We start from the raw sequence: 27514 nt of genomic DNA on the forward strand, positions 1-27514 counted from the left end.
TTGCATGCTACCTGGAGTTATAAATATATGATGACCAGCAAGAAAAAAGAACTACCATATCTAATAGACTACAAGATGCATATTAATTTTTATGCGTGTTTTTTTCTTTTAGAAAACCATCATTGATGAACTCTTCTCGGTTTATCAACCGAGTGGTGGCGTTGTCTTGTCGCAATGTTTCAGTGAGTTTCGTACCAATCATCTTCGCTAGAAGAAGATGGGTATGAGACTCAATGAAACATTGCAACGAGACGACGCCACCACTTGGCTGATAACCCAAGGAGAATTCATCAGTGGAATACACCGAGAAAGGCTGCAGTCCCAAAAATAACATTTTTATTATTAGATTGCAATGCTGTGCTAAGAAAATCTTACTTTATAAAACTGGACTGGCCTTCAAAATCCCTGAAAATCGTCATTTGAACATTCTTCTTCATCTTCTTCTTCATCCTCTTCCTCCTCATCATCATTGTTGTCCTTTTCACATATAAGATAGTCTCCACTGCCATCGAGAGCATTACTTGTGCTGCACTTACTGAAAGATTTAAGAATGATGTCTTCTCTCAGTCTAGACCATAACTGTTTTATCCACTGACACACTTCTTTGATTGTACATCATTTAAAGCTCCCTTTGGTGTGAATTCATGTTGGGTATTATCCATTTGTTCCATTGCTCTGTCATATACATTTTAGATGGTTTATTTATTGTACCATCAAGAAGTTGCAGTTGTGAAGTAAGTCCTTTTGGAATAACAGCAAGCTCTGTATTTCCCTTTCTCAATTTCTCTTTCACAAAATTTTTCAAATGACTACTAAACTGATCTAGCACAACTCTTCTTCAATTAGGCACCTTCCCTACTCTCCCACACTCTGTTCATCCATAATTTGATACAAGCCTTATCCATACAACCTTGTCAAGTACATGAACAACACCTGGCAATATTTCAGAAGGTTTTTGACATTTCTGAGCTTGAAAAATGATCATTGGAGTACGCGTAATGCATTTTTTCATTTACACTTGCTTTTGTAGTTACAGTTTTAGTACTTTTCAAGACAACAGTTCTGTTAATCAGCACATCCAATGTCAGAAGAGTTTTATCCATATTCACTATTTAGTTTAGTTCCACACTGGTTTTCTTTTGATGTTGAATAATATAGTGATAGAAAGATAGTATTTTTTCTTGATACTCTTGTGGCATTTTCTGAGATGTTTTGGTTTTGGTTCATAAAGCTGTAGCACCAGTCAAGCCTGTAGCACCAGTCAACTCCACCTTTAAACTCTGAAAAATTCCACTGTAGCACTAGCTTATGAGGGTGTAATTGAATCATTTTTTTTAGTAATGCCACACAATTTTGATGGTGTCCTTGAATCCATTTCTTCTTCTAGTTTTGGGCATTTCGCAGTCAGTCCTCTGTTTCCACATTTAGTCTTCCTCATTTTTTTCATTTCTTCTTTACTAGTACACCAATTGTGAATCTTTTTTTCTGCTCGGAGGGTCAAATACTGCTCAGCAGCTCTGTTCCATGTTCTTCTGCATATGCTACTACTTTCAGTTTATAGCACACATTGTATGAATACCTTTTTCTTCCATTGAGAAACTGTGTACTAACAAAAATATTGTGTTTGTTACCAATAACACTAATCACTTTCAGTTCAGATTCACTGACACCTTAGATTGCGATGATGCGTCATAAACTACGCAGTGCTCTAGGTTTGTTATGGCGAGGTGAGAGGGAGACAGTGTTAGCAACCTTATGAATCCCCGCAATTCATGTTCATCACATCAGTGCATTGCTGCTGCTAGTTGAATCCAATGTTGCCAGATAGAGATAGGTTTCCTGTGACATTAAATATTTGCCCATTTTTAAGGCAGTAGGAATTTTAAATCAACAGTAGGAATTTTAAATCAAATGCTCAATGTTTTTATATACATTTTGGATATAAACTACACCTGAAATTTAGAGACAAGTTTTCAAAGATAAAAATGGGTCTAATAATCCATAAAATAAGGTACCAGACTGCAGCTGGAAGACTGCTCATGATGTAAGTTTACCTTACCTGATGAGAACATAGCATACAGAAGGCAAAAAACATTGATTCAATCACATAAAATATGTTCAATGGCTCATTATCAATGTGTATTTCATTAGAAACTTGAAGCTTAACACTGAATGTATACCTTCATAATGGTTGAAATATAGGACAACTTTAAATGATTCATTCATTTTCAAAGGTCTATATTTTCTGAAGAATTAAATGCACAACTGTAATAGGTGCATAAATAGAACTATTACCTCACCAAGTTTACATTTTGTACTCAACAAATGTTCAATGAGTGTCCATCTGTTCACATGATGGACATCCAAGTGATAATCAAGTTCATTCCATACCCTATATAGCAACATCTTATCTACGGTCATCACAGCAACGTTCCTGAGTTGTCCCACTGATCTTGGCAGTGGAGGTACATAAACATGTTCCTCAATGTGTCTCCAAAGGAAAAAAAGGCACAAGGCATTAGGTCAGATGACCTTGGGACTCAGGGAACAGAGTTGCATCATCTTCACCACCATGCCCAATCCAGTAATATGGAAGTTCATCATTTAGGAAGTATCAAACATTGATACTCTGCTGAGGAGGTGCCCTGCCTTGTTCTTGTTGTTTTTTTTTACATAATTCTTTCTGAATATACACTCCTGGAAATGGAAAAAAGAACACATTGACACTGATGTGTCAGACCCACCATACTTGCTCCGGACACTGCGAGAGGGCTGTACAAGCAATGATCACACGCACGGCACAGCGGACACACCAGGAACCGCGGTGTTGGCCATCGAATGGCACTAGCTGCGCAGAATTTGTGCACCGCCGCCGTCAGTGTCAGCCAGTTTGCCATGGCATACGGAGCTCCATCGCAGTCTTTAACACTGGCAGCATGCCGCGACAGCGTGGACGTGAATCGTATGTGCAGTTGACGGACTTTGAGCGAGGGCGTATAGTGGGCATGCGGGAGGCCGGGTGGACGTACCGCCGAATTGCTCAACACGTGGGGCGTGAGGTCTCCACAGTACATCGATGTTGTCGCCAGTGGTCGGCGGAAGGTGCACGTGCCCGTCGACCTGGGACCGGACCGTGGCGACGCATGGATGCACGCCAAGACCGTAGGATCCTACGCAGAGCCGTAGGGGACCACACCGCCACTTCCCAGCAAATTAGGGACACTGTTGCTCCTGGGGTATCGGCGAGGACCATTCGCAACCGTCTCCATGAAGCTGGGCTCCGGTCCCGCACACCGTTAGGCCGTCTTCTGCTCACACCCCAACATCGTGCAGCCTGCCTCCAGTGGTGTCGCGACAGGTGTGAATGGAGGGACGAATGGAGACCTGTCGTTTTCACCGATGAGAGTCGCTTCTGCCTTGGTGCCAATGATGGTCGTATGCGTGTTTGGCGCTGTGCAGGTGAGCGCCACAATCAGGACTTCAAACGACAGAGGCACACAGGGCCAACACCCGGCATCATGGTGTGGGGAGCGATCCCCTACACTGGCCGTACACCTCTGGTGATCGTCGAGGGGACACTGAATAGTGTACGGTACATCCAAACCGTCATTGAATCCATCGTTCTACCATTCCTAGACCGGCAAGGGAACTTGCTGTTCCAACAGGACAATGCACGTCCGCATGTATCCCGTGCCACCCAACGTGCTCTAGAAGGTGTAAGTCAACTACCCTGGCCAGCAAGATCTCCGGATCTGTCCCCCATTGAGCATGTTTGGGACTGGATGAAGCGTCGTCTCACGCGGTCTGCACGTCCAGCACGAACGCTGGTCCAACTGAGGCGCCAGGTGGAAATGGCATGGCAAGCCATTCCACAGGACTACATCCAGCATCTCTACGATCGTCTCCATGGGAGAATAGCAGCCTGCATTGCTGCGAAAGGTGGATATACACTGTACTAGTGCCAACATTGTGCATGCTCTGTTGCCTGTGTCTATGTGCCTGTGGTTCTGTCAGTGTGATCATGTGATGTATTTGACCCCAGGAATGTGTCAATAAAGTTTCCCCTTCCTGGGACAATGAATTCACGGTGTTCTTATTTCAATTTCCAGGAGTGTATGATGCACTGTTGTAAGCAATAAAGATATTGCATGTTTCAATACACAAAAACTCTTTTCTTGCTTTGTTGCCAGATTGCCAAGAAACATCACTTACAACACCAACAGGAGGGCAAAATGCAAACTCATCAAATTTACGGTTCCACTAATTCATCAGTCATATTTGCACATGTAATACTTTGGTTAATGCAGAACTCTGAAAACGAATGAATCATTTATAGTAGCCCTGTATATGAAAAATTATCACAAAAGAAATCAAATACATTTATATAGAAGAGAAATGTAATGAAATAATCCAAGAAGAGAGAGACACATATCATCAATGATATTTTATGCTAAGTAAGATACAGTAAAAAGAAAGCAAAATAAAGAACATTTCATAAAATTATAAAATGTCATAAATATATCTCATAAGATGCATTTATAACAACATATAGTATAGTTACACATCTAATTCCTTTCAGATAGCAGATTATGTCCATATATCTGGTCAACAAAAGACATCTGTACTTTCATATATATCCAATTTTGGCTTGTCTATCACTAATTTAGGAAATGACATATTCAGCTTACCCATAGTATTGTTGTATGATCTCAGGAGTCTCAGCCATTCGATGGACTAATTTGTTCAATTCAGTCAAATTCATAGACTCTACACCATAAGCTTCTTGGAAGGAGTAAAGTTTGTACCAGTTAGGTTCATTTTCAGGGTCAAGGTTGGCTTCAGTGAGATTAAACATCCAAGTAGTGTAATCCACAACAGCCTATATTTGAAATAAAATTTTTTTCTGCAGAATGAATTCTTACTATTTTTGATCAGGTTTTTAAAAGTGCCAATGCTTTTGAGATTAGCTCAATTCCTTTTTAAATTAATTTACAGTAAAATACAAACAAGTAAAGGAAATACAAACATTATTGACTGCAAAAATAATAGCTTTTTCTTGTCATTGTTAATAATGCAAAAAACTTCAGTCATTTTCAATAGCTAAGCAGATAAAGAACAAAGAAGATTTAACTTTAAAAAAATATTTATGTTAATTGGTATTATAATAATAAATGAAATGTGTATGCTTTTATTTTCATAGTTATTAAATGGTTACAAAAATAAGCTGTCATTTTCATTCTCTGCAATTCTCATTTTTTCTAGAATAAGTTTGTGAAGGAAAGGATTTAAAGTTGAAGCTACAACACACACACACACACTCTCTCTCTCTCTCTCTCTCTCTCTCTCTCTCTCTCTCTCTCTCTCTCTCTTTCTCTCAATTTGTGATGGAATACATTTTTTCTGATGAATTTTGGGTAGTGAATGACTTGATAACACAGGCAGGCTGTGTAAGAAACACTATGCTTTTGGAAAAAATAACATTTTGTCAATAGAGTGAGTGAGTGAGTGATTGATTATTTCGTAAAAAATTTTTGTTTATTTATTTATGGACACAATCACAGTCTTATGACACAGTCATAACCGGTTTCGGCCATACAATGACTATCTTCAGATTCTAATTCTTTGATGCATTGTCAACACATGAACCTGTGTTCAGTGTATGCCACCTTTAGAATCTGAAGATGGTCATTGTTTGGCTGAAACTGGTTATGACTGTGTCATAAGTATGTGATTGCATCTATAAATAAATAAACAAAAACTTTTTTACAAAACACACATTGCATTGCAAAGAGTGTAACTCAAAATTTTGAGAGCCTGATTGCCAGTATGCATTAAAAAATATAATTCTTCTTCCAAATTATATTTTATATAATGATTATGAGGGTAAAATGGATCTATTTAGAAGAATAGTAACCATATTTCTCCCTATTCATTTTTAAATAATTGTACAGAACAGGAGAATAGCAGGGAGGGGAGACAAACATTGTGGGTTTTAAGGGAGAGGGTAAGGAGTCATTCCAATCCCGGGAGCGGAAAGACTTCCCTTAGGGGAAAAAAAGGACAGGTGTACACTCGCACACACACACATATCCATCCGCACATACACAGACACAAGCAGACATATTTAAAGGCAAAGAGTAAGGGCAGAGATGTCAGACGAGGCGGAAGTACAGAGGCAAAGAAGTTGTAGAAGACAGGTGAGGTATGAGCGGCGGCAACTTGAAATTAGCGGAGGTTGAGGCCTGGCGGATATCGAGAAGAGAGGATATACTGAAGGGCAAGTTCCCATCTCCGGAGTTCGGATAGGTTGGTGTTGGTGGGAAGTATCCAGATAACTCGGACGGTGTAACACTGTGCCCAGGTGTGCTGGCCGTGCATCAAGGCATGTTTAGCCACAGGGTGATCCTCATTACCAACAAACACTGTCTGCCTGTGTCCATTCATGCGAATGGACACTTTGTTGCTGGTCATTCCCACATAGAAAGCGTCACAGTGCAGGCAGGTCAGTTGGTAAATCACGTAGGTGCTTTCACACGTGGCTCTCCCTTTGATCGTGTACACCTTCCGGGTTACAGGACTGGAGTAGGTGGTGGTGGGAGGGTGCATAGGACAGGTTTTACACCGGGGGCGGTTGCAAGGGTAGGAGCCAGAGGGTAGGGAACGTGGTTTGGGGATTTCATAGGGATGAACCAAGAGGTTACGAAGGTTAGGTGGACGGCGGAAAGACACTCTTGGTGGAGTGGGGAGGATTTCATGAAGGATGGATCTCATTCCGAGGGAGGATTTTAGGAAGTCGTATCCCTGCTGGAGAGCCACATTCAAGGTCTGATCCAGTCCCGGGAAGTATTCTGTCACAAGTGGGGCACTTTTGGGGTTCTTCTGTGAGAGGTTCTGGGTTTGAGGGGATGAGGAAGTGGCTCTGTTTATCTGCTTCTGTACCAGGTTGGGAGGGTAGTTGCGGGATGCGAAAGCTGTTTTCAGGTTGTTGGTGTAATGGTCGAGGGATTCAGGACTGGAGCAGATTCGTTTGCCACGAAGGCCTAGGCTGTAGGGAAGGGACCGTTTGATATGGAATGGGTGGCAGCTGTCATAATGGAGGTACTGTTGCTTGTTGGTGGGTTTGATGTGGACGGATGTGTGCGGCTGGCCATTGGACAGATGGAGGTCAACATCCAGGAAAGTGGCATGGGATTTGGAGTAGGACCAGGTGAATCTGATGGAACCAAAGGAGTTGAGGTTGGAGAGGAAATTCTGGAGTTGTTCTTCACTGTGAGTCCACATCATGAAGATGTCATCAATAAATCTGTACCAAACTTTGGGTTGGCAGGCTTGGGTAACCAAGAAGGCTTCCTCTAAGCAACCCATAAATAGGTTGGCATACGAGGGGGCCATCCTGGTACCCATGGCTGTTCTCTTTAATTGTTGATATGTCTGGCCTTCAAAAGTGAAGAAGTTGTGGGTCAGGATGAAGCTGGCTAAGGTGACGAGGAAAGAGGTTTTAGGTAGGGTGGCAGGTGATCGGCGTGAAAGGAAGTGCTCCATTGCAGCGAGGCCCTGGATGTGCGGGATATTCGTGTATAGGGAAGTGGCATCAATGGTTACAAGGATGGTTTCTGGGGGTAACAGACTGGGTACGGATTCCAGGCGTTCGAGAAAGTGGTTGGTGTCTTTGATGAAGGATGGGAGACTGCATGTAATGGGTTGAAGGTGTTGATCTACGTAGGCAGAGATACGTTCTGTGGGGGCTTGGTAACCAGCTACAATGGGACGGCCAGGATGTTTGGGTTTGTGAATTTTAGGAAGTAGGTAGAAGGTAGGAGTGCGAGGTGTCGGTGGGGTGAGGAGTTTGATGGAGTCAGGTGAAAGGTTTTGGAGGGGGCCTAAGGTTCTGAGGATTCCTTGAAGCTCTGCCTGGACATCAGGAATGGGATTACCTTGGCAAACTTTGTATGTAGAGTTGTCTGAAAGCTGACGCAGTCCCTCAGCCACATACTCCCGACTATCAAGTACCATGGTCGTGGAACCCATGTCAGCCGGAAGAATGATGATGGATCGGTCAGCTTTCAGATCACGGATAGCCTGGGCTTCGGCTGTGGTGATGTTGGGAGTGGGATTAAGGTTTTTCAAGAAAGATTGAGAGGCAAGGCTGGAAGTGAGAAATTCCTGGAAGGTTTGGAGAGGGTGATTTTGAGGAAGAGGAGGTGGGTCTCGCTGTGATGGAGGACGGAACTGTTGCAGGCAGGGTTCAATTTGGATAGTATCTTAGGCAGTTGGATCATTAGGAGTGGGATCAGGATTGTTTTTCTTCGTGGCAAAGTGATATTTCCAGCAGAGACTACGAGTGTAGGACAGTAAATCTTTGACAAGGGCAGTTTGGTTGAACCTGGGAGTGGGGCTGAAGGTGAGGCCTTTGGATAGGACAGAGGTTTCGGATTGGGAGAGAGGTTTGGAGGAAAGGTTAACTACTGAATTGGGGTGTTGTGGTTCCAGATTGTGTTGACTAGAATTTTGAGGTGTTGGGGGGAGTGGAGCTGGAAGTGGGAGATTGAGTAGATGGGAGAGACTGGGTCTGTGTGCAATGAGAGGAGGTTGAGGTTTGTTGGAAAGGTTGTGGAGGGTGAGTGAGTTGCCTTTCCGAAGGTGGGAAACCAGGAGATTGGATAGTTTTTTGAGGTGGAGGGTGGCATGTTGTTCTAATTTGCGGTTGGCCTGTAGGAGGATGCTATGTACAGCCGGTGTGGATGTGGGAGAGGAAAGATTGAGGACTTTGATTTGGGATAGGAGTTGACGGGTGTGTTCATTGACCGCGTCGATGTATAGGTGAAGGATTAGGCGGGTGAGGGCTATGGATTGTGCTGTTTGGAACTGGTATAAGGATTGATGGAAAGAAGGATTGCAGCCAGAGATGGGAACTTTAAGTGTGAGGCCTTTGGGAGTAATGCCAAATGTCAGACAAGCCTGAGTAAATGAAATATGGGAGCGTAATCTGGTTAGGGTGAAGGCATGTTTGCGGAGGGAATGTAAATAAAATTTAATGGGGTCGTTATAGGGATGTTGTGAGGTTGACATGGTATTAATAGGTGGAAAGGGTAATATGAGGTTAAAGTGAAAGTAAATAGAGATTTATATAGGGAGAGATAAAGGTGTGAAAAAAGTCGAAAAAGTGTTGGTTTGAGATGAGCTATGTTGATCATGTGCTAAACTTAGGTTGGTGAACAACAATGGGTGCAAAGGTTGGGTAGTTATGTTGTCTCCAGATCACGTTAAAGGGTGGGGAAATTCAAGAAAATTTCGAAAAAAAAATTTTTCGAAAAAAGTTTCGAAAAAATAATTTACGAAAAAATAAAATTCGAAAAAAATTTTCGAATAAAATCTCGAAGAATATGTGTGTAAATGTATTCAAAGGACTGGTTATGTACTGGCAGGTTTTGGTAATGAGGCTAACAATTGTTTGATGAAGAAATAATGTGTAAACCTGTGGGAAGCTGCGAAAAAATGATCGGTTATGTGGGAAAAACGGGAATGGAAATAAAACGAACGTTGTTGGAAAAAACTGAGATGGTTGTGTAATAGGTGAAAGGAACTGAAGCTGTGAAATAGTATTCACGAGTTTACACGAAATGTTTGTAAACTGGGAACAATGGATTTTATAGCAACGGTTATGTTGAAAGCGTTGAAAATTTTAGGTTATGGTTTGGAAGTAAATTACGTATTATTGAGTATAATTAGGCAGGATAAAATGTATGGTAGATTATGGAAAAATGGAAGATGAATACAAAGTGAAACTTCTTGTACAAATGAAAAGAGAAAGTAAGACGATAGAGAAGATTTCGAAATGCAACAGAGACAATAACAAACGTTATTGTTGGGTTCAAATTAATGATGATGTAAATAAAATAGAAAGAAACTTCCACATGGGAAAAATATATTAAAAACAAAGATTCCAAGACTTACCAAGCGGGAAAGCGCCGGCAGACAGGCACATGAACAAAACACACAAACACACACACAGAATTACTAGCTTTCGCAACCGATGGTTGCTTCTTCAGGAAGGAGAGGGAAAGACGAAAGGATGTGGGTTTTAAGGGAGAGGGTAAGGAGTCATTCCAATCTCGGGAGCGGAAAGACTTCCCTTAGGGGAAAAAAAGGACAGGTGTACACTCGCACACACACACATATCCATCCACACATACACAGAGAAAAGCAGACATATTTAAAGGCAAAGAGTAAGGGCAGAGATGTCAGTCGAGGCGGAGGTACAGAGGCAAAGAAGTTGTAGAAGACAGGTGAGGTATGAGCGGCGGCAACTTGAAATTAGCGGAGGTTGAGGCCTGGCGGATATCGAGAAGAGAGGATATACTGAAGGGCGAGTTCCCATCTCCGGAGTTCGGATAGGTTGGTGTTGATGGGAAGTATCCAGATAACTTGGACGGTGTAACACTGTGCCAAGATGTGCTGGCCGTGCATCAAGGCATGTTTAGCCACAGGGTGATCCTCATTACCAACAAACACTGTCTGCCTGTGTCCATTCATGCGAATGGACAGTTTGTTGCTGGGATACGACTTCCTAAAATCCTGCCCCGAAATGAGATCCATCCTTCATGAAATCCTCCCCACTCCACCAAGAGTGTCTTTCCGCCGTCCACCTAACCTTCGTAACCTCTTGGTTCATCCCTATGAAATCCCCAAACCACGTTCCCTACCCTCTGGCTCCTACCCTTGCAACCGCCCCCGGTGTAAAACCTGTCCTATGCACCCTCCCACCACCACCTACTCCAGTCCTGTAACCCGGAAGGTGTACACGATCAAAGGGAGAGCCACGTGTGAAAGCACCTATGTGATTTACCAACTGACCTGCCTGCACTGTGACGCTTTCTATGTGGGAATGACCAGCAACAAAGTGTCCATTCACATGAATGGACACAGGCAGACAGTGTTTGTTTGTAATGAGGATCACCCTGTGGCTAAACATGCCTTGATGCACAACCAGCACATCTTGGCACAGTGTTACACCGTCCGAGTTATCTGGATACTTCCCACCAACACCAACCTATCCGAACTCCGGAGATGGGAACTCGCCCTTCAGTATATCCTCTCTTCTCGATATCCGCCAGGCCTCAACCTCCGCTAATTTCAAGTTGCCGCCACTCATACCTCACCTGTCTTGTACAACTTCTTTGCCTCTGTACTTCCGCCTCGACTGACATCTCTGCCCTTACTCTTTGCCTTTAAATATGTCTGCTTGTGTCTGTGTATGTGCTGATGGATATGTGTGTGTGCGAGTGTACACCTGTCCTTTTTTTCCCCTAAGGGAAGTCTTTCCGCTCCCGGGATTGGAATGACTCCTTACCCTCTCCCTTAAAACCCACATCCTTTCGTCTTTCCCTCTCCTTCCTGAAGAAGCAACCATCGGTTGCGAAAGCTAGTAATTCTGTGTGTGTGTTTGTGTGTTTTATTTATTGTGCCTGTCTACCGGCGCTTACCCGCTTGGTAAGTCTTGGAATCTTTGTTTTTAATATATTTTTCCCATGTGGAAGTTTCTTTCAAAGATTCCAAGACTTACCAAGCGGGAAAGTGCCGGTAGATAGGCACAATGAATAAAACACACAAACACACACACAGAATTTCTAGCTTTTGCAACCAATGGTTGCTTCTTCAGGAAAGAGGGAAGGAGAGGGAAAGACGAAAGGATGTGGGTTTTAAGGGAGAGGGTAAGGAGTCATTCCAATCCTGGGAGCGGAAAGACTTCCCTTAGGGGGAAAAAAGGACAGGTGTACACTCGCACACACACACACACACACACACATATCCATCCGCACATACACAGACACAAGCAGACATTTTTGAATTGTTGTACATATGCCTAATTTGTAATGATAGTATCAGTTTTTGGTTGTAATGTTACAATGATATTTGAAATAGTTTTTCATCTATTAGAGAGTAGCATTCCACCTATTTCAAGACTTATAACTTATATCTAACTTCCTATTCTAAATATCTATCCACTATACTTCTCTTTGTACAGTATGCACTACACATGTGACAATTAAAGTTCTCAGAACAGTTTAACAGAAAGGAAATTTTGAATTTCCCATACAGTTTCAAAACTTAATTCTAAATGAGGCAATATTAAAAATTATAATAAGTTCAAAAAGGAAATTATTGAATTTGGAATTTGCTTTACTAACAAACTGAACTATAATGTCATAATAAAGACGTAATATTATTCTGAAAAGGAATTCATGGAAGATTATGTAGCAAGTTGAACAAGGATTTATATATTTAATATATACAGGCTGTCCCATTTATATTGCCCACCCTAAATAACTGGTCCAGTTGCAAATTACCAAATGTTTCAATTAAATGTTCTTTAGCCGCCAGTGGGACATGAATCAGCATGATTGCCTTCATTGTAGCTTTGTTTTTTACAGAGATGTGAACAGCGGTATGACTTTTTAAAATTGCATCCTATATTTTTTATTTGGTAATTCATTTTCTCCCCTAAAGACCTATTCAGATGTGTATCTCATTGTACCATTCACTGAAATACAATTTTATGAATTACATAGCACAACACTGACGTTGATGCTCCCACCACTTAGTGCAGGAACTCAGGGTAATGGAACACATCCACTTACTGACATTGACAGAGGACAAGTGTAAACATAAGTAGAATGCACACCCGTCATTCCATCAACCATCGTCAATTGAAGAGTTGTGTGAGCAGAATGTATACCAATGAAGAGAGTGTAAGCTAGCAGAACAGTAATTGCAATACAGTTTTCTTATGTATGGGGATATTTAGTACAGTAGTTTAGTCCTTTCAAATACTGTTGTGTAGAGTAGGCGTACAGTAAACCTTACCCTTCCTACAAACTGCATCGACAACATTTCTTTTATTGTTGTTGTTGAAGGTAAGTGAAATGCTAAGCAGGCAGCAGAACTGTACAGAGAGCAATATCCTGACAAGTACCCACCCTCCCGATGAATGTTTTCTCGTTTTGCGACGTTTCAGGAAATGGGAAGTTTCAACCCATGACAACGAAATCTCGTTGCACTCGCAGAGACAAAGCTTCCGGAGTTACTGTTCTCACTTCCGTTGCTATGAATCCACATGTGAGCACACAACTGCTTGAACATGACACTTGCATTCCTAAAATCAGTGTACATTGTATTCTTACACATCACCTGTTCCACCCTTACAGTGTACACCTACATCAAGAATTGCATGGGAATGATTTCCAGAATTGTGTTCTGTCGGTGGGCACAGCAGCAAATTCTTGCCAACCCAAACTTCTTCTCCAATGTTCTATTTACCGATGAATGTTCCTTCTCACACAAAGGACAGGTAAATATAAGGAACATGCATTATTGGTCCAGCAACAATCCACAATGGCTTAGAGAGGTGGAACATCAGCATTAATGGATAGTTAACGTCTGGTGTGGGATGCTTGGTACTACAATTATCGGTCCTTATTTCATCAATGGTAGTCTAAATGGCACACTGTATTCCAACTTCCTCAGACAAATTCATTCTCCTCTTCTGGATGAAGTGCTGCAAAGCACCAGCATGCTTAGGTGGTATCAACACAATGGGTGTCCAGCACATAATGCCTTGTGTGCACATTGTGTTTTGAACCAAAGGTATCTTGCCAGATGAATTGGTCAAGGAGGAACAGTTACGTGGTCTCTTAGGTCTCCTGATTTAAATCTTCTGGACTTTTTTCTTTTGGGGATGCATTAAAGATGTGTATTGCAATATTCCAACAACTCCAGAGGAGATGCAGGAACGTAGCATGCTTGCTTGTAATTCTCTTTAGCGGGAAACACCGGAAGCAGTAAATAATTCTTTCATTCAATGAATTCATCAGTGTACCAGCGCCCAGGTCACCACTTTGAGCACCTTTGAATGTTCTACTCCTGGGTAATGGTACAGGAGAGTCAAAGTCAATTTTGTATTGCATTTTTACTTGGTTTTCACTTGTTTTCTGACAACTCCAGCAAGTGGAAGAGTTTGTGATCCAGGGCTTAAAGTCAATGTTGTGTTATGTCATTAATAACATTGTGTTTCAGTTAATGGTACACTGTGATACATTTTTGAACAGGTATTTAGGAGAGGAAATGAATTTCCGAATAAAAAATACAAGGTGCCATTTAAAAAAGTCACACTGCTGTTCATATCTTTGTAAATAACAAAGCTACAATGAAGGTAATCATGCTGATTGCTGTCGCCCTGACAGCTAAAGAACATTTACTTGAAACATTTTGTAATTTGCATCTGGTGAATTTAGGGTGGTCAAGATAAATGTGACACCCTGTATATTTAATAACAGAAAGCTAAGGATGGAAACAACAAATAAAAATGAGGAAAGCAATCAGTACTATTAGCTTGCTAAAGTGTGGCACACAGACACACTTAACAGCACAAAGACAACAAGATTTCAAGTTACTGCTCTGTTTTTAGAACTGGTACACAATTCTGGACGCAGACATCAAAATAAACCCACCTGCAGCAGCACTACTTGTTTAGGACTAGTTGGTCAGACTGAGAAGAGTGGGAGGAGGGGCAAGTCATGTGGAAACTGTATAGGACATGTATGAGACAGTGATGGAAAGTGTGAAGAAATATAGGCAGCTTTAGGCCTGAGGGTTTACTACATAGTTATGGGAGTTGGTCGTGAGGAGAGCGTGGAAGGGGGGGGGGGAGGGGGAGTGGAAACTAGGGGTGGTGAAACTATAAGTTTTTTCAAATGCTTTCCTAAGTTAATACAGCAAAACATGATGCATGTGTTCGAGTTTTTTCTGCAACACAGGCAGAAATAGTGGGGTGTGTTTACACAAACCAACAGGAAACACGCCATTGGTGTAAATAACTGTTGTGATTGGTCCCTGATATTCTGGAGACTGGCACTGGGACAGAGTTGATATCTGAACTGGTACTACACATGTTCTATTTGGGACAGATCTAGGGATCTTCATGGCTAAAGGAGTACCTCAACATCACACAGACAGTCATAAAGACACATGCCACATACGTTGAAAAATGGCACAATGATATTTCACATGAGAGGTAACACATGGGGATGTAATATGTCCATACATATCCTTGTGCACTCAGAACCCTCTTAATCACTACCAGTGGTGACCTGAACTAGATGGCTCTCCACATTATGGCACAAGGACTAACATCACAATGACTCTCAAAAACACTGGAAGAAAGGGACCTCTTCCCAGGTTGCCATCATACTTGCTGATGGTGGTCATCTAGAGTAGTGCAGAACCATCACTCACTGCTAAACACAATGTGAGGAAGTTCATCAGCAGTACATGTTTCCCAGCAATAGCACCACTCCAAATGCAGCTGGGACATGGCATGGGATGGTAATGTCCTAGTCCAGCTTCTAGTAGTATCTGACCCACGGTGTGCAATGACACAGAATGTTGGAGGTATGGATTTGAAGGGAATACGGTGCGCTTGGTGCATAATACTAAGATCTTTCCTTCTGATGTTCGACTGAACATTGATGAAAAGTATACCTGCCACTCATGCAGCCAAGAATTAGGTCACCATCACATCCAAAAACACCACATATCTAGATATTGCACAATTTGATCAACCGGCCAAATGGAGATTCACAAAGAGGCCTATTTCAAATTTTGTCAGATCCAGATAATAATGTCTCACATGAGTATGTGGGATCTGTGTGTCCTTTACAGTTATCACTCAATACCTAGTGCAGTTCACACCTCTTGTACACCCTTGAGGCGTGCTAACAACACCAAACATGAACAATACAAATCCACTCTGGTGGGCAATATACCTGTTACAGAGAATTGCAACTCTAATCACTTGCATATACACCAATTGTGTGGAAGTGATATAGTTACACTGACTTCTGATCATGTCTTCACTTTTCTTGTCAGGATAAATTTTCATAAGCCATAACCACGCAAGTGACTAATGTAATAAAGGAAAGAGTAATGGGGAAAGTGACCAGTCAAAATGTTCCTGAACTTCATATACACCCTGTATAAGAAGGAGTAATTGTATCAGAACTCCTTTGTTCAATTGAATTATGATGATAACATAACCAAGCAGAAGTTCATAGGTTTCTTTTAGAGGGGAAAGATCTGTGTGATGAAAGACTGGGAGAATAGTTTCATAGGGATGAATTTGGTTATTATTTATGTTGGGCAGGTGACAGAGTAATATTTTGGGTAATGATGATCAGATTTTTGTACCAAGATTCATCAAGAACGCCTATTTTCTGAGATGCTTATCATAATAAGGCTCCTGACAAGGCTTTGGAAACAACAAGTTATTGTAATGGATGTAAATTACTCACTCCTGTATTTCCATCCACTTTGTATACTTTGTAATTTGGATTTACATCATAGTATGTCACAAGACTTCCTCCATTGTAAGCAACAATGCTGGCCCTTGATGGATCATCAGAAGCATAGTGCAGTTGAAACCTGTCTCTGTGTGTGTGTCCATTGAATACTGCTGCAATGGTATACTCAAATCTGAAAATGAATGTTGAAGATGAATAATAAGTATGAATAATAAAGATTAACAATAATAATAAAGCAGAAGTTTACAAATTAACACAGAAACACACATTCAGTTTCATTTGAGCTTAGCTTTTCAGTAGCAAGGGGTAAAAAAATAGGTAACATTATTGCAAAAGAATATTGTTTTCTTGAAGCATAATAAAGCATGTGGTGACTAGCAACTGTACATGATCCCTGACTGACAAAATAAACATTGCTGCCCTGTGCAGTAGAGTAAACAATAATATCTGTGATGGTTTAGTATGTGTCAAACCTCTGACCTGTGTAGACCAAGATGTAATTCTGTCTTGTAAATAAAGTAAGGATTTGTCTACCACACTCTGTGTACTATTTATAACTTATGCATTCCTGCTAGTACTGGATTTCCTACAGTGATGACCTTACCTCCCACTCTGCATCATGATTTTGTGTAAATCTTCCAGACTCACAGTCAAAATATTAAAAGTTTTGGCTGGTTTTTTTGCCTAGGGGCTGGGATACATCACCGCTGCATTACATGCCAAATACTGCAGAGTCTACAGTATGCAATATAAATACACACATGACTCAAATGGTCAAAGGTTCCTATCACTTGGCAATTGCGAATTTTGAATGTAGCAATGATATTTATAAATGAAAGATTGCAATTAAATAAAATCTGCAGGTCCTATTTTAACAACTTTAAATGATGAGTATGATGGCAGAAGTACTTTTAAAAATGCCATTTATTTCTGCAAAACATTTATTGGTGTCAATGGTCCAGCAATTAAATAAAATATAAGTTGAGTAACAGGGAAACAATAGACTCCTACTTCACATAATTAGTTAGGAACAACAACAGAGCTCACAAGATATTCATACTGAGTCTTAATTTCAAAAGCCACAGAAATCTCACAAGTGCACAAGTCGGCACTATGAAATGTTTCTATTTCCCTCGACCACGCGCAAACTGCTCAACACTCTCCAAGTACTTCATGCGAACCTCCATCATGCCTTCCCATCCAGATCTCCCCCATGTTATGAGCCACCCAATGCTCCTGCCCCACTTCCCTACAGTCTCTCCATTGACTTCGGCAGTCACCTGCTGCGGTAACGAGCACTGTGATTGGCTAGAGTGCTCCTGCCATGTCTCCAACCTAACACACACACTCAAACGTATTGAAACACATATGAAATACTGGATTTACATTTAAATAATTTGAAATTAAATAAATATTCCTAGGGCTGGATCATAAACACACTCTAACACACATTATTAAATACATAAACAAATTAAATAAACATATATCAAAGGAATAGAAACAAAAGTAGGCCAGTAGCCTAATGTCTCTGACCTTTCTAAAACACAGTAAATATTTGATCAATTTCTTCATGAATATTATATATCAGATATAAACAAAGACATAGGCGAATAAATATACTTATAAACAAGGTGCTACCTTTTTTCCATGTAATTGTGGAGTACTTATGGCGTGACGTGATCAATAGTAATCTTCCACTTTGACCTCCAATAACTCATGTACTCTTCAAGTTACATGCCTGTAGTTCATACCAATTTAGGTTTACACTAATAGCTTTCTAAATGCATGTTGATTGACAAAATTGGATGAACTGTTTAGATTTTGGAAACTCATTGCTGAGTGTTACTTGTATAATTTACAGTCAGATACTAAACTTTAAGCTAATATAGATATTGAAAATCCTATTACACCATCAGAATCATCACGCAAATAATGGTAATGTACGTGTTTCTTTTTAAGGTATCATGATTCCTCCGGCTATTATTAATTTCTACTTGAACTGTGAAATGTCTGCCATTATGGTTTCACAAAGTCCGCCATCTTTGGCACTCCCGGCATACAAATCTCCTTCATTGACACAAAGCACAGTCCTCAACACAGCGTCAACATGGAATTCCCAGCCATGCGGTCGGCCTGGACTGCCCACTGTGGCTATCCCCGAATGTTCACTGCCCTATGCGGTAGAGTGAACAATAGAATCTTTCACAGTTTAGTATGTACTGAACCTCTGGCCGGTGTACACATGATGTAATTCTGTCTAGTAAATAAATTAAGGATTTGTCCACCCATTTGCATGTGCCATTTATTATGTATGCTTTCCCACTGGTACTGCATTTCCTACAAGAGTATGTTAAGTATAAAATATCTGCAGCAAAGAATAAATAAAACTGACCACATACTTTGAAAAAGTATGAAATTAGTACCAAAATTTAGAAAGTTAAGGCTCAAATACTCTCTCCAAAATAACCAATCTGTGTACTGAAGGAGTATACTGATGCCATGAAAGTTACTGTACCTTATCAGATGAAAGAAATGAGTCATTTGGGGCTGCTTGATCTCCAGTGTATCTGTTAGAAGAAAGCTCTCCTTCTTCAGTCAAAGAATGCTAAAGCTATATTAAATTGTGGTCATGATTCTGTGTTATAACCACTCTCAAAACATAATGATCAGTGAAGTGACAGATGAAAACATCTAAATAGATCTATTCTCATCAACACTGGATAGTTTAGTTTCAGAAGCCAGAAGTACAAAGTCTGCTGCAACATAACACCTAACACACAACCATTTCAGGGCTTGGATCCTGTTACCTACAAAATTATTGAAAATAGTGGGAGAATGATATTTACTTATGAGCCGAACAAAAGTTTCATCTGTGTAAATATTCTGTGAACCAGTGTGAAGTATATAACAGAGTATTTAGCATTATAGGGGAAGATTGTGTATGTTTGACCAGAATGTACCTTTGACCACTGAGGCTTTTGGAGACATCTGTAAGAGGTCTATTCAAAAAATTCCAGAACATTCATAATTTTGAACCATTGGTGTGTTGGAATGAAATGCGGCTGGCATCCCTACAAACACCTGCCCTTAATGTGTAAATGCTGCAAGTTTCTTTGTTGTATGTCTGTTAGTTATTGTTCAGCAGTGTATTGAGTAGAATGTTGCGTCACACAGTTTGTGAATTTTGAGATGGCAGGGTTAGAGGAGCAACATATCTGCATTAAATTTTGTGTGAAACTCAAGAAAACCCATACAAACAAACGCCAAATGATGCAGTAACTCTATGGTATGAGTGCTTAAGCCATTCTTGGTGTTACAAATAGTTCATATTTTTTTTAAAATGGCTGCACAGAAGTTAAAGATGGCACTCTTTCGGGACGCCCTTCGACATCTATCAACAATACTCATGCCAGGAATCTCAATATAATTGTGCATGCCAATAGAAGGCTGACTGTCTGAGAGACTGCAGAAGACTGTAATATTTCAATTTAATCATGTCACGAAATCCTGACACAGCATCTTGGAATGGCATGTGTTGCCACCAAGTTCATCCTGCAACACACGAGTCAAGACCAGAAAGACCTTCACTTCACAACCTGTACAGAGCTAGTGGATCACACAAATGAAATGAGATATTCCTTAAGAGAATCATAACTGATGATGAGACATGGGTCTATGATTATGATGCTGAGACTGAGGTTCAATCATCACAATGCATTGGGAAAGGTTCTCCAAGACAAAAAGAAGCTCATCAGATCAGGTCACATTTCAAAACCACACTGATAGTTTTCTTTGATGTTGAAGGATTAGTTCATCATGAATTCAGGCCACAAGGACAAACTGTTAATTGTTGGTACAATCAGGATGTATAGTGAAGCCTGCAAGAAAATGTGAGAAGGAAATGGCCTGAAATGTGTCTAGACATTTCATGGCTCTTGCATCATGATAATTTGCTCACACATTCATCCAGGTTGGTGGGTGACTATTGCACCTAAAAGGAAATCACCGTACTGCTTCATCCTCTGTACTGTCCAGACCTGGCCCCTGTGGACTTTTTCTTATTTCCAAAGTTGAAAATCCAATTTTTGCAACAATAGATGAGATAAAAGAAAATTTGCAGATGGTGCTTCAAGCAATCCAGCAAGAAGCATACCAAGACTGCTTCAGGAAGTGGAAATGTCATCTTGAGCAGTGTATTAATTGTGGGGGAGAGTATTTTGAAGGTGACCATGCACAATAAGTAAAAGGTAGTAGCAAAGAAATTTTGTGAAGAAAAGTTTGGAATTTTTTTGAGCAGATCTCAAATGTGAAGAGATGTACTGCATGGCCTAGTTTACAGTTTTGCCATAGTCACAGTTTTGCCATAGAGGCAGTATGCACACATTTTTGTGGAGCTGTTTGAAATGAATTTGTAAAATAAGAAGTTATCCATTTGCAGCTAGAAACTGTGTATTATACATAAACTTCAGGATGTTATTTTATCATATAAATTTTTTAAAAATATTAAATTAATAATTATTGATACATAAAAGAGTTAATAGCGAGAAATATTTGTAAAAAAGTTTTAACTTACAACATAACCTAACACAGACATGTGGTCCTAAGCGAAAACCTTACTGCAATGCATCTTGTACCTTCGACCACTCATTTCATGTATGTTTGACAGGTCATCGATTTATATTCAGCCAATAACAAGATTTTTTAAAACTACAGAGTGCCAAGAAGTAAGGCAGGAGTAACCGGAAAAAAAGTATTGAAAGAAATATGAAGGAAACAGTGAATGCTGTGAAGTTGGTAGTTATGGCTATAGGAAAGGCACCAAAAAATCTACACTGATTTTTGACTTAAAACAGTCCAGAGGATCTGGAGAGGGAAAGTTTATATATTCACCTAACTTGGCTGTGCTGAAAATTTTCAAGGAGGATGAACTATTGCTGGTTAAATATATAAAAGAAGCTGTCAAGAAGACCATGGTCTGAGTCTGATGATTGCAAAGCAGTTGGCATACCAGTATGTCGTGACCAACAATAAAAATGTTCCTCCATCCTGGAAAACCAAAGAGAAAGGTGGATTACAGTGGTTAAAAGATTTTCATAAGAGGCGCTCCAATGAACTGCTGCAACCAGCCTTGCTTGAGCCTCTGGCTTTATTTGTGAAACTGTGCACATTGTGGGAAAGAGGCATGAATGTGGCAATAGTCCAACAATTCTTTTGAAGCATTTTATCTGACATGCCAAGCCCAGTTGAGAAAGCTCTGTGGTTTTACTAATGGACAATCATGAAAGCCATATTAGCATCCCAGCAGTAACATTAGCAAAAGAGTCAGGAATTTTCATGATGAATTTTCAACCCGTGCAAGCCATAAGATGCAGCCTCTCAATAAGAAAGGATCTGGACGATGCAAAACTAACTTCAACACTGTCATGAATGGCTGGGTGTTAACACCTGGGAATACAGAAAAATCTTTGACACTTTATCAGATTAAAGTCCTTGTAGGAATAGCCTATCCAAAAGCATTTTGCCCAGAAACTTTATCAGTGGATTTTGTGTTTTGAGACTGGTTGCCCAGAATGAAATTTTTTTGACACTGATGAGATGGCTATCTCAAGCATCACTGACAGATCAAATGATAACACAGACTTGGTTAGTCCAACTCGCAAAAACTCAGAACAACCCCTTCTTGAAACACAGTCATCTACAGACTGCAAGAACCAGGCTGTCATCCAGACATGATTCATCATTTCCCAAGAGCTGACCCAAGAAAAGAAAGCAGCAAAAGATGGAGGAGAGGAAAATTAGAACAGTAACCATTGCCCCAAAGAAGGAAGACATTGAGAAAGTAAAGAATAAAGTCACTTCACAGGAACAAGAGACCTATATGTAGGCCTATTGCCCCCAAAATAAAGAGCTATGAGATGTATTATTATTGATTATTGATTATTTTTCTGATTCTAAAGCCATGGATACAAGTGACCTATGTGATGCTGAGTCACCACTGGGCTAGGAAGAGGGAGTAAATGATTTAGGCAACCAAGATGAAGTATGTGATTCTTGAACTTCTACTGGCATATTTCTTTCTCTAACAGTCCACAGGTGTACTGCCGGTCCATAGTGTCCAACAGGCACATTATTTCGGTGCTCAGACATGTCGCCATCATCAGGTGTGCTGACGAACTGAGCTCCTGAGGGTGGGTGGCTGTCCTAAATCCCCTTCTTTCACAAGGCGTTCTCTCCACGGTCAGCACCCGCGGCTGTGCGTTGGTGGCTGTTGAGAGTCAGGCATCTGTGGTGGCATCGGTGTAACTGCCTCGTCCGCCCTGGTCACTCATTCGTTTTCTTTCCTGTGCCTCTTTTTAAGTAGATGCAGTGCTGGTTCCCATGCCTTGGTGAGGTAATAGCCACAATCTCTGTTGATGAGTCCGTCCCTGGTACGAATTTCAATAGCCTCTCTAACTTTGATGTCCCAAAATTTAGATGTCTGTGCCAAGACCCTGGTATGTTGGTAGTCCATTTCGTGATTTTCGGACAAACAGTTCTCTGTGATTGCCGACTTGTTGGGGTATATAAGTCGAGTGTGCCTCTGATGTTCTCGGCAACAATCTTTGATGGTGCGCACTGTCTGTCCAATGTAAGTCTCCCAAACTCACAGGGAATCTGGTATATGCTGGCCTTCCACAAACTGCGGTCATCTTTGACACTTCCCAATAATGCTCGTGTTTTATTGGGTGAACAAAAGACAGTTCCTACTCGGTGTTTCCTCAATATTCATCCTATTTTCACTGATACTGAGCCAGTATATGCTATATAGGCAGTGACTATCTCTTCCTCTGTCACTTCGTCCATCCCCACATGTTGTACTGTAGAGGTGGGGCAGAGAGCGCATCTGATCTGCCATTCCGAGTACCCTTTTTTTCGAAATACAGTTCTGAGGTGTTCCAGCTCATGGTGCAACATATGTTGATGACTCGTTCGTGATATGGCTTCATGGAAGGGACAAGCTCCTAGACTTCCTTCTCACCTTAATTCCATACATCCGAACATCAGATTGACTATGGAGACCAAAGCAGAAGGAAGTTTACCATTCCTGGACATCATGGTCAAAAGAAGAGTGGATGGCACCCTGGTATACAGGAAGAAAATGCACATCAACCTGTATTTGCATGCAAATAGCTGCCACCGCCCTTCGCAGAGGAATGGGGTACTAAAAACATTGGTGCACAGGGCGTGCACCATCTCGGATGCTGACCAACCAGACCACCTGATACTGTCTATTGTAAGTCATCATGACTTTCACAGAACCGAGTGACCAAGTTGTTGAAAGGACATAATTTTGTGATTATTTATTGTGTCCACAGAAACAGAGAAGATAGTACTGTAGATCAATATGAACAATGACCCGTTACATATTTTGTAATGTTTTTACAGTGACATACCGATCAACTATTCTGTTGTATTCTCTTGACCATGTTGAATAGCAGTTACTATCTCCTGATGGTATGTGGCCAAGAATGTGTACTTTTTCTCCTGCTGCTTCAGCTGCAAGTAATGTTTCTGCTAACCACTTGAGCTGTGCATATGGATCTGCAGGCTTGTAATGAATCCACCTATGAAACAATAAGTTATATTGTTGTATTGAAATTCAGAAACATAAATATAGATCATTTTTTACCTAATTTCCCCTCCCTCCCTTTCTCTCTCTCTCTCTCTGTCTCTCTCTCTCTCTCTTCTCTCTCTCTCTCTCTCTCTCTCTCTCTCTCTCTCTCTCTCTCTCTCTCTCTCTCTCTCTCTCTCACACACACACACACACACACACACACACACACACACACACACACACACACACATATACAGAGTGCCACTCCTGTGTCTACATCAACACCCATAGTCTGCAAACCATTGAAAAGTTCATGGCAGAGGGTACATCCCACTGTACCACATGTTAGGGTTTCTTCTTATTCCAACTGTATATGGAGCTTTTGAAGAACAACTGCTGTGCACTCTGTCGTTAGTCTAACTTTGTTTCAATAGATCCTGCTGGAGAGATACATATATTACTAGGTTCCTCACTCAATACTCATTCTTCAAACATTTTATGTAGGCTTGTGAAGGTAGTTGACAGGACATCAGCATTTCTGTAGAACTCTCCTGTGAGTAAAACAAAACCCCTGACTATTTATGTTGTCATTCTTTGTATCCATTCAAATTTTTTGTTAGTTTTATTTGGTATGGGTCTAACACACTTAATCAGTATTCTAGAATAACCTAGAACAACCCCTTTGCATACTGATTCAATTTTCCCAGTATCCAAAATCTGTCACTTTCTTTCCTAGTGGTTAGACCTATCTTGCCATTGCATTTTATATCCGCATATATTCCTACAACTGTCTATGGGGATTCTTGTGACTCATTGATACTTTAGTCTGTTATAGCAAGAACAAACATAATTTATGGAACATAGTACTTTATAGAGCAACATGTAAGATAAGGTTGTGCGTAGCACTGAACACATTGACTGGGTACAACTATACAGTGTAAAGAATAGGCCGTGCATTTGTGTGATCATTTAAATAATATTGTTTCTTTGGTGGCTAACTAGAGTGCACCAAGGGCCTGATCCCATGTGGCCTCTATAAGCATGTCTATGAACTGTATGGATGCATGCTCTCAGATATCACACGTCATGAGTGAAAGTATATCATAGTCATAAGACATTATGTTTTCACAAACTGAAAACTGTGAACATCTAAAGCAAGTTGCCAATTTTTGCACCACTCTGAAATCTTATCAGGATCCGACTGGCTAGCACTTCATTATCTGAGAAAATTCTGACATTATTAATGTCTTCTGTCAGGCAATTAGTATTCAACATGAACTGCAAGGATTTCAACACACTTCCCTTGGGCATGGCCAAAATTACTGCTACCTCAGTTAAACTGAAATAACATGTTGCATCCTCCTTACCAAGAATCCTTAGTAATTGAGACACTGAGAATCACAAGGCTCTAAAGCAAACTGCCGTTGATTTTGAATCTGTAGTAGCACGTGAGCACGCCCCTGACACCTGCTGATCTTATGTTGAACCAGCCTTATCTGTGCTGTAGGCTCACACTGAAAATGCAAAATGTCATGAAAAGCTGTCTCACCAACTTCTCTGGATATGTGCCCAAAGCACAAAACATTTTCTGCTATGTGATAATAAATACGGTCAAATTTGAAAAATGAAGAGAAATGTCTTTCAGTTTTTTTCACATGTTTGTTGGTGTCATGTGATACAGAAAGCTAGGCTACTAAACCTTTTGTAGTCTGTAAAATGGGTTTCAGAACATTTACGGGCACTACTGACTTTACTATCAAACCAAAAGTTGATGTACATTAAAAAAATGCACACTTCAGAAATTCTACAATGATTAAGTTTTCAATTGGTTGCTGGAAACTGTTGTTTAAAGTAACATAGACTGCTTATGAGTCTTGGGAGCCCATCTTGATCTGCAAGTCTTGTTGAGCGAGACCACTATTTGTCATTTCCCCACAGTTTGAAGACACCTTGAAAAAGCTAGTGGCCAAAAATGTACATGGAGGGCAAATATCAACCTTGAAACTGAAAGACTTAACGTAATTACTAGATTTCATGCCTGAAGTGAACTGACAGTTTTACCTGAATCTCAAGCCACTGAATATTCTTAATGAAAATGGTGGTAATGAGGATCATGAAGTATTTGCATAGGTCATGATTGTGTGTGTGTGTGTGTGTGTGTGTGTGTGTGTGTGTGTGTGTGTGTGTGTGTGTGGAGTGCATTTAGTATCTGTTGTTTATTTTCTGATTTAATTTTACATTAATTACAGATTTCAAAATGACACTATTATCATTAGTGTATATATAAAGTTTTTATGAATTAATACTAATAATAATAATAATAATAATAATCCTAAATGTTATTTAAAAATTCGCAACATAAAAGTTGATAAATTATTTCTCATAGTTAATATAGGACACTGGGAGTTGATTAAGAAACAGGTCAAACATATGGGATTGTTAGCTTGTCTACAAATATGATTTTCACAAACATCTATTTTTCTCAAAACTTTGTTTCTGTTCTTTCCCAACCTTACCATTCTCAGTGGCTCAGTTGTATAGTTAAAAGTTAATTTGTGTCAGTATAATATGCAGAGGTTAACTTCAGAATCTGTAAGAACTTTATTGACTTTAATGTGACAATCAAATGGTTTATGATAGAGGTTGTTTGGTTCAAAATGCCCTATTTTGCTTATACCACTGAAAATCACCTGTGTGACATTCTAAAACAACACAGTGGTCCCTAGCATTTAAAGAAATGGAATTGTGGTATTTTTTGTACCAGAATACCACATCTGTATGAGAAAAATAATATTAGGTGATATAAATGTTTTGTAGATCTGATAATAATAGATTGAAGAGTAAAATTATATTTCATTTGGAAATTTTTGTGCTGTAGTTATTGCTATTCAAATAGTGTGCTCCAAAGAAGTTTATTCCATTTTTCATAGTGTGTGGTGTAAACATCATACATCACTTGCCTCAGAAACACTAGCATCCATCATTTACCATTTCCATTAAGCTTAAGAATGACATTCTTTTTCAAATCATTGCACTAAACCACTACATTAGCTAAGCACACTTGGTTCTAACACATACACTATCTAATCAAAAATGACCAGATGCCCCTATGTAACTGACCACTAAATGCCATGAGAGGTGGACCCCACCTCCAGTGTAAAAGGACAATCCAGTGTAAAATGAGTTGGGGCATGTTGAGTTGTCAGTCAAGTAGCAGCAACAGCAGAATGGCCCAATCAGGAGAGCTCAGTGACTTCAGATGTGGACTAGCCATTGGACTTCACCTGACTAAGAAATCCATCAGGGACATTTCGCCCCTTTTAAAGCTGACAAAGTACTGTTGGTGATGTGATTGTGAAATGGAAACATGAAGGAACAGCCACAGCTAAAGCAAAATCAGGCAGACCTCATGTACTAATAGAAAGGGAGCATCAAGCATTTCAGAGGGTAGTTGTAAAACAACTGCATGAAATCAGTGGAGGAATCACTTGTGAGTAAAGTGCTACCAACAGTCCAGCTAGCATAATGACTGCCTAGGGAGTTAAAAAGAATAGGGTACAATGGC

General features: G+C 40.3%; 1 protein-coding gene across 2 annotated transcripts in view; it reads right to left on the minus strand.

The window, feature by feature from the left end:
* Positions 1–27514, minus strand: part of LOC126336780 (sphingomyelin phosphodiesterase-like) — a 123323-nt gene that overhangs the window by 2512 nt on the left and 93297 nt on the right. For both annotated transcript variants that reach the window (XM_050000798.1, XM_050000799.1), the window contains 3 exons: positions 23789–23959; positions 16347–16527; positions 4689–4879 (listed from right to left, as the gene is read on the minus strand). In XM_050000798.1, the coding sequence (XP_049856755.1) occupies positions 4689–4879; positions 16347–16527; positions 23789–23959 (543 nt within the window). The remainder of the gene's footprint in view (positions 1–4688; positions 4880–16346; positions 16528–23788; positions 23960–27514) is intronic.

This window comes from Schistocerca gregaria, chromosome 2 (assembly GCF_023897955.1).
Source record: "Schistocerca gregaria isolate iqSchGreg1 chromosome 2, iqSchGreg1.2, whole genome shotgun sequence".
NCBI classification, from domain to species: Eukaryota; Metazoa; Arthropoda; class Insecta; order Orthoptera; family Acrididae; genus Schistocerca; species Schistocerca gregaria.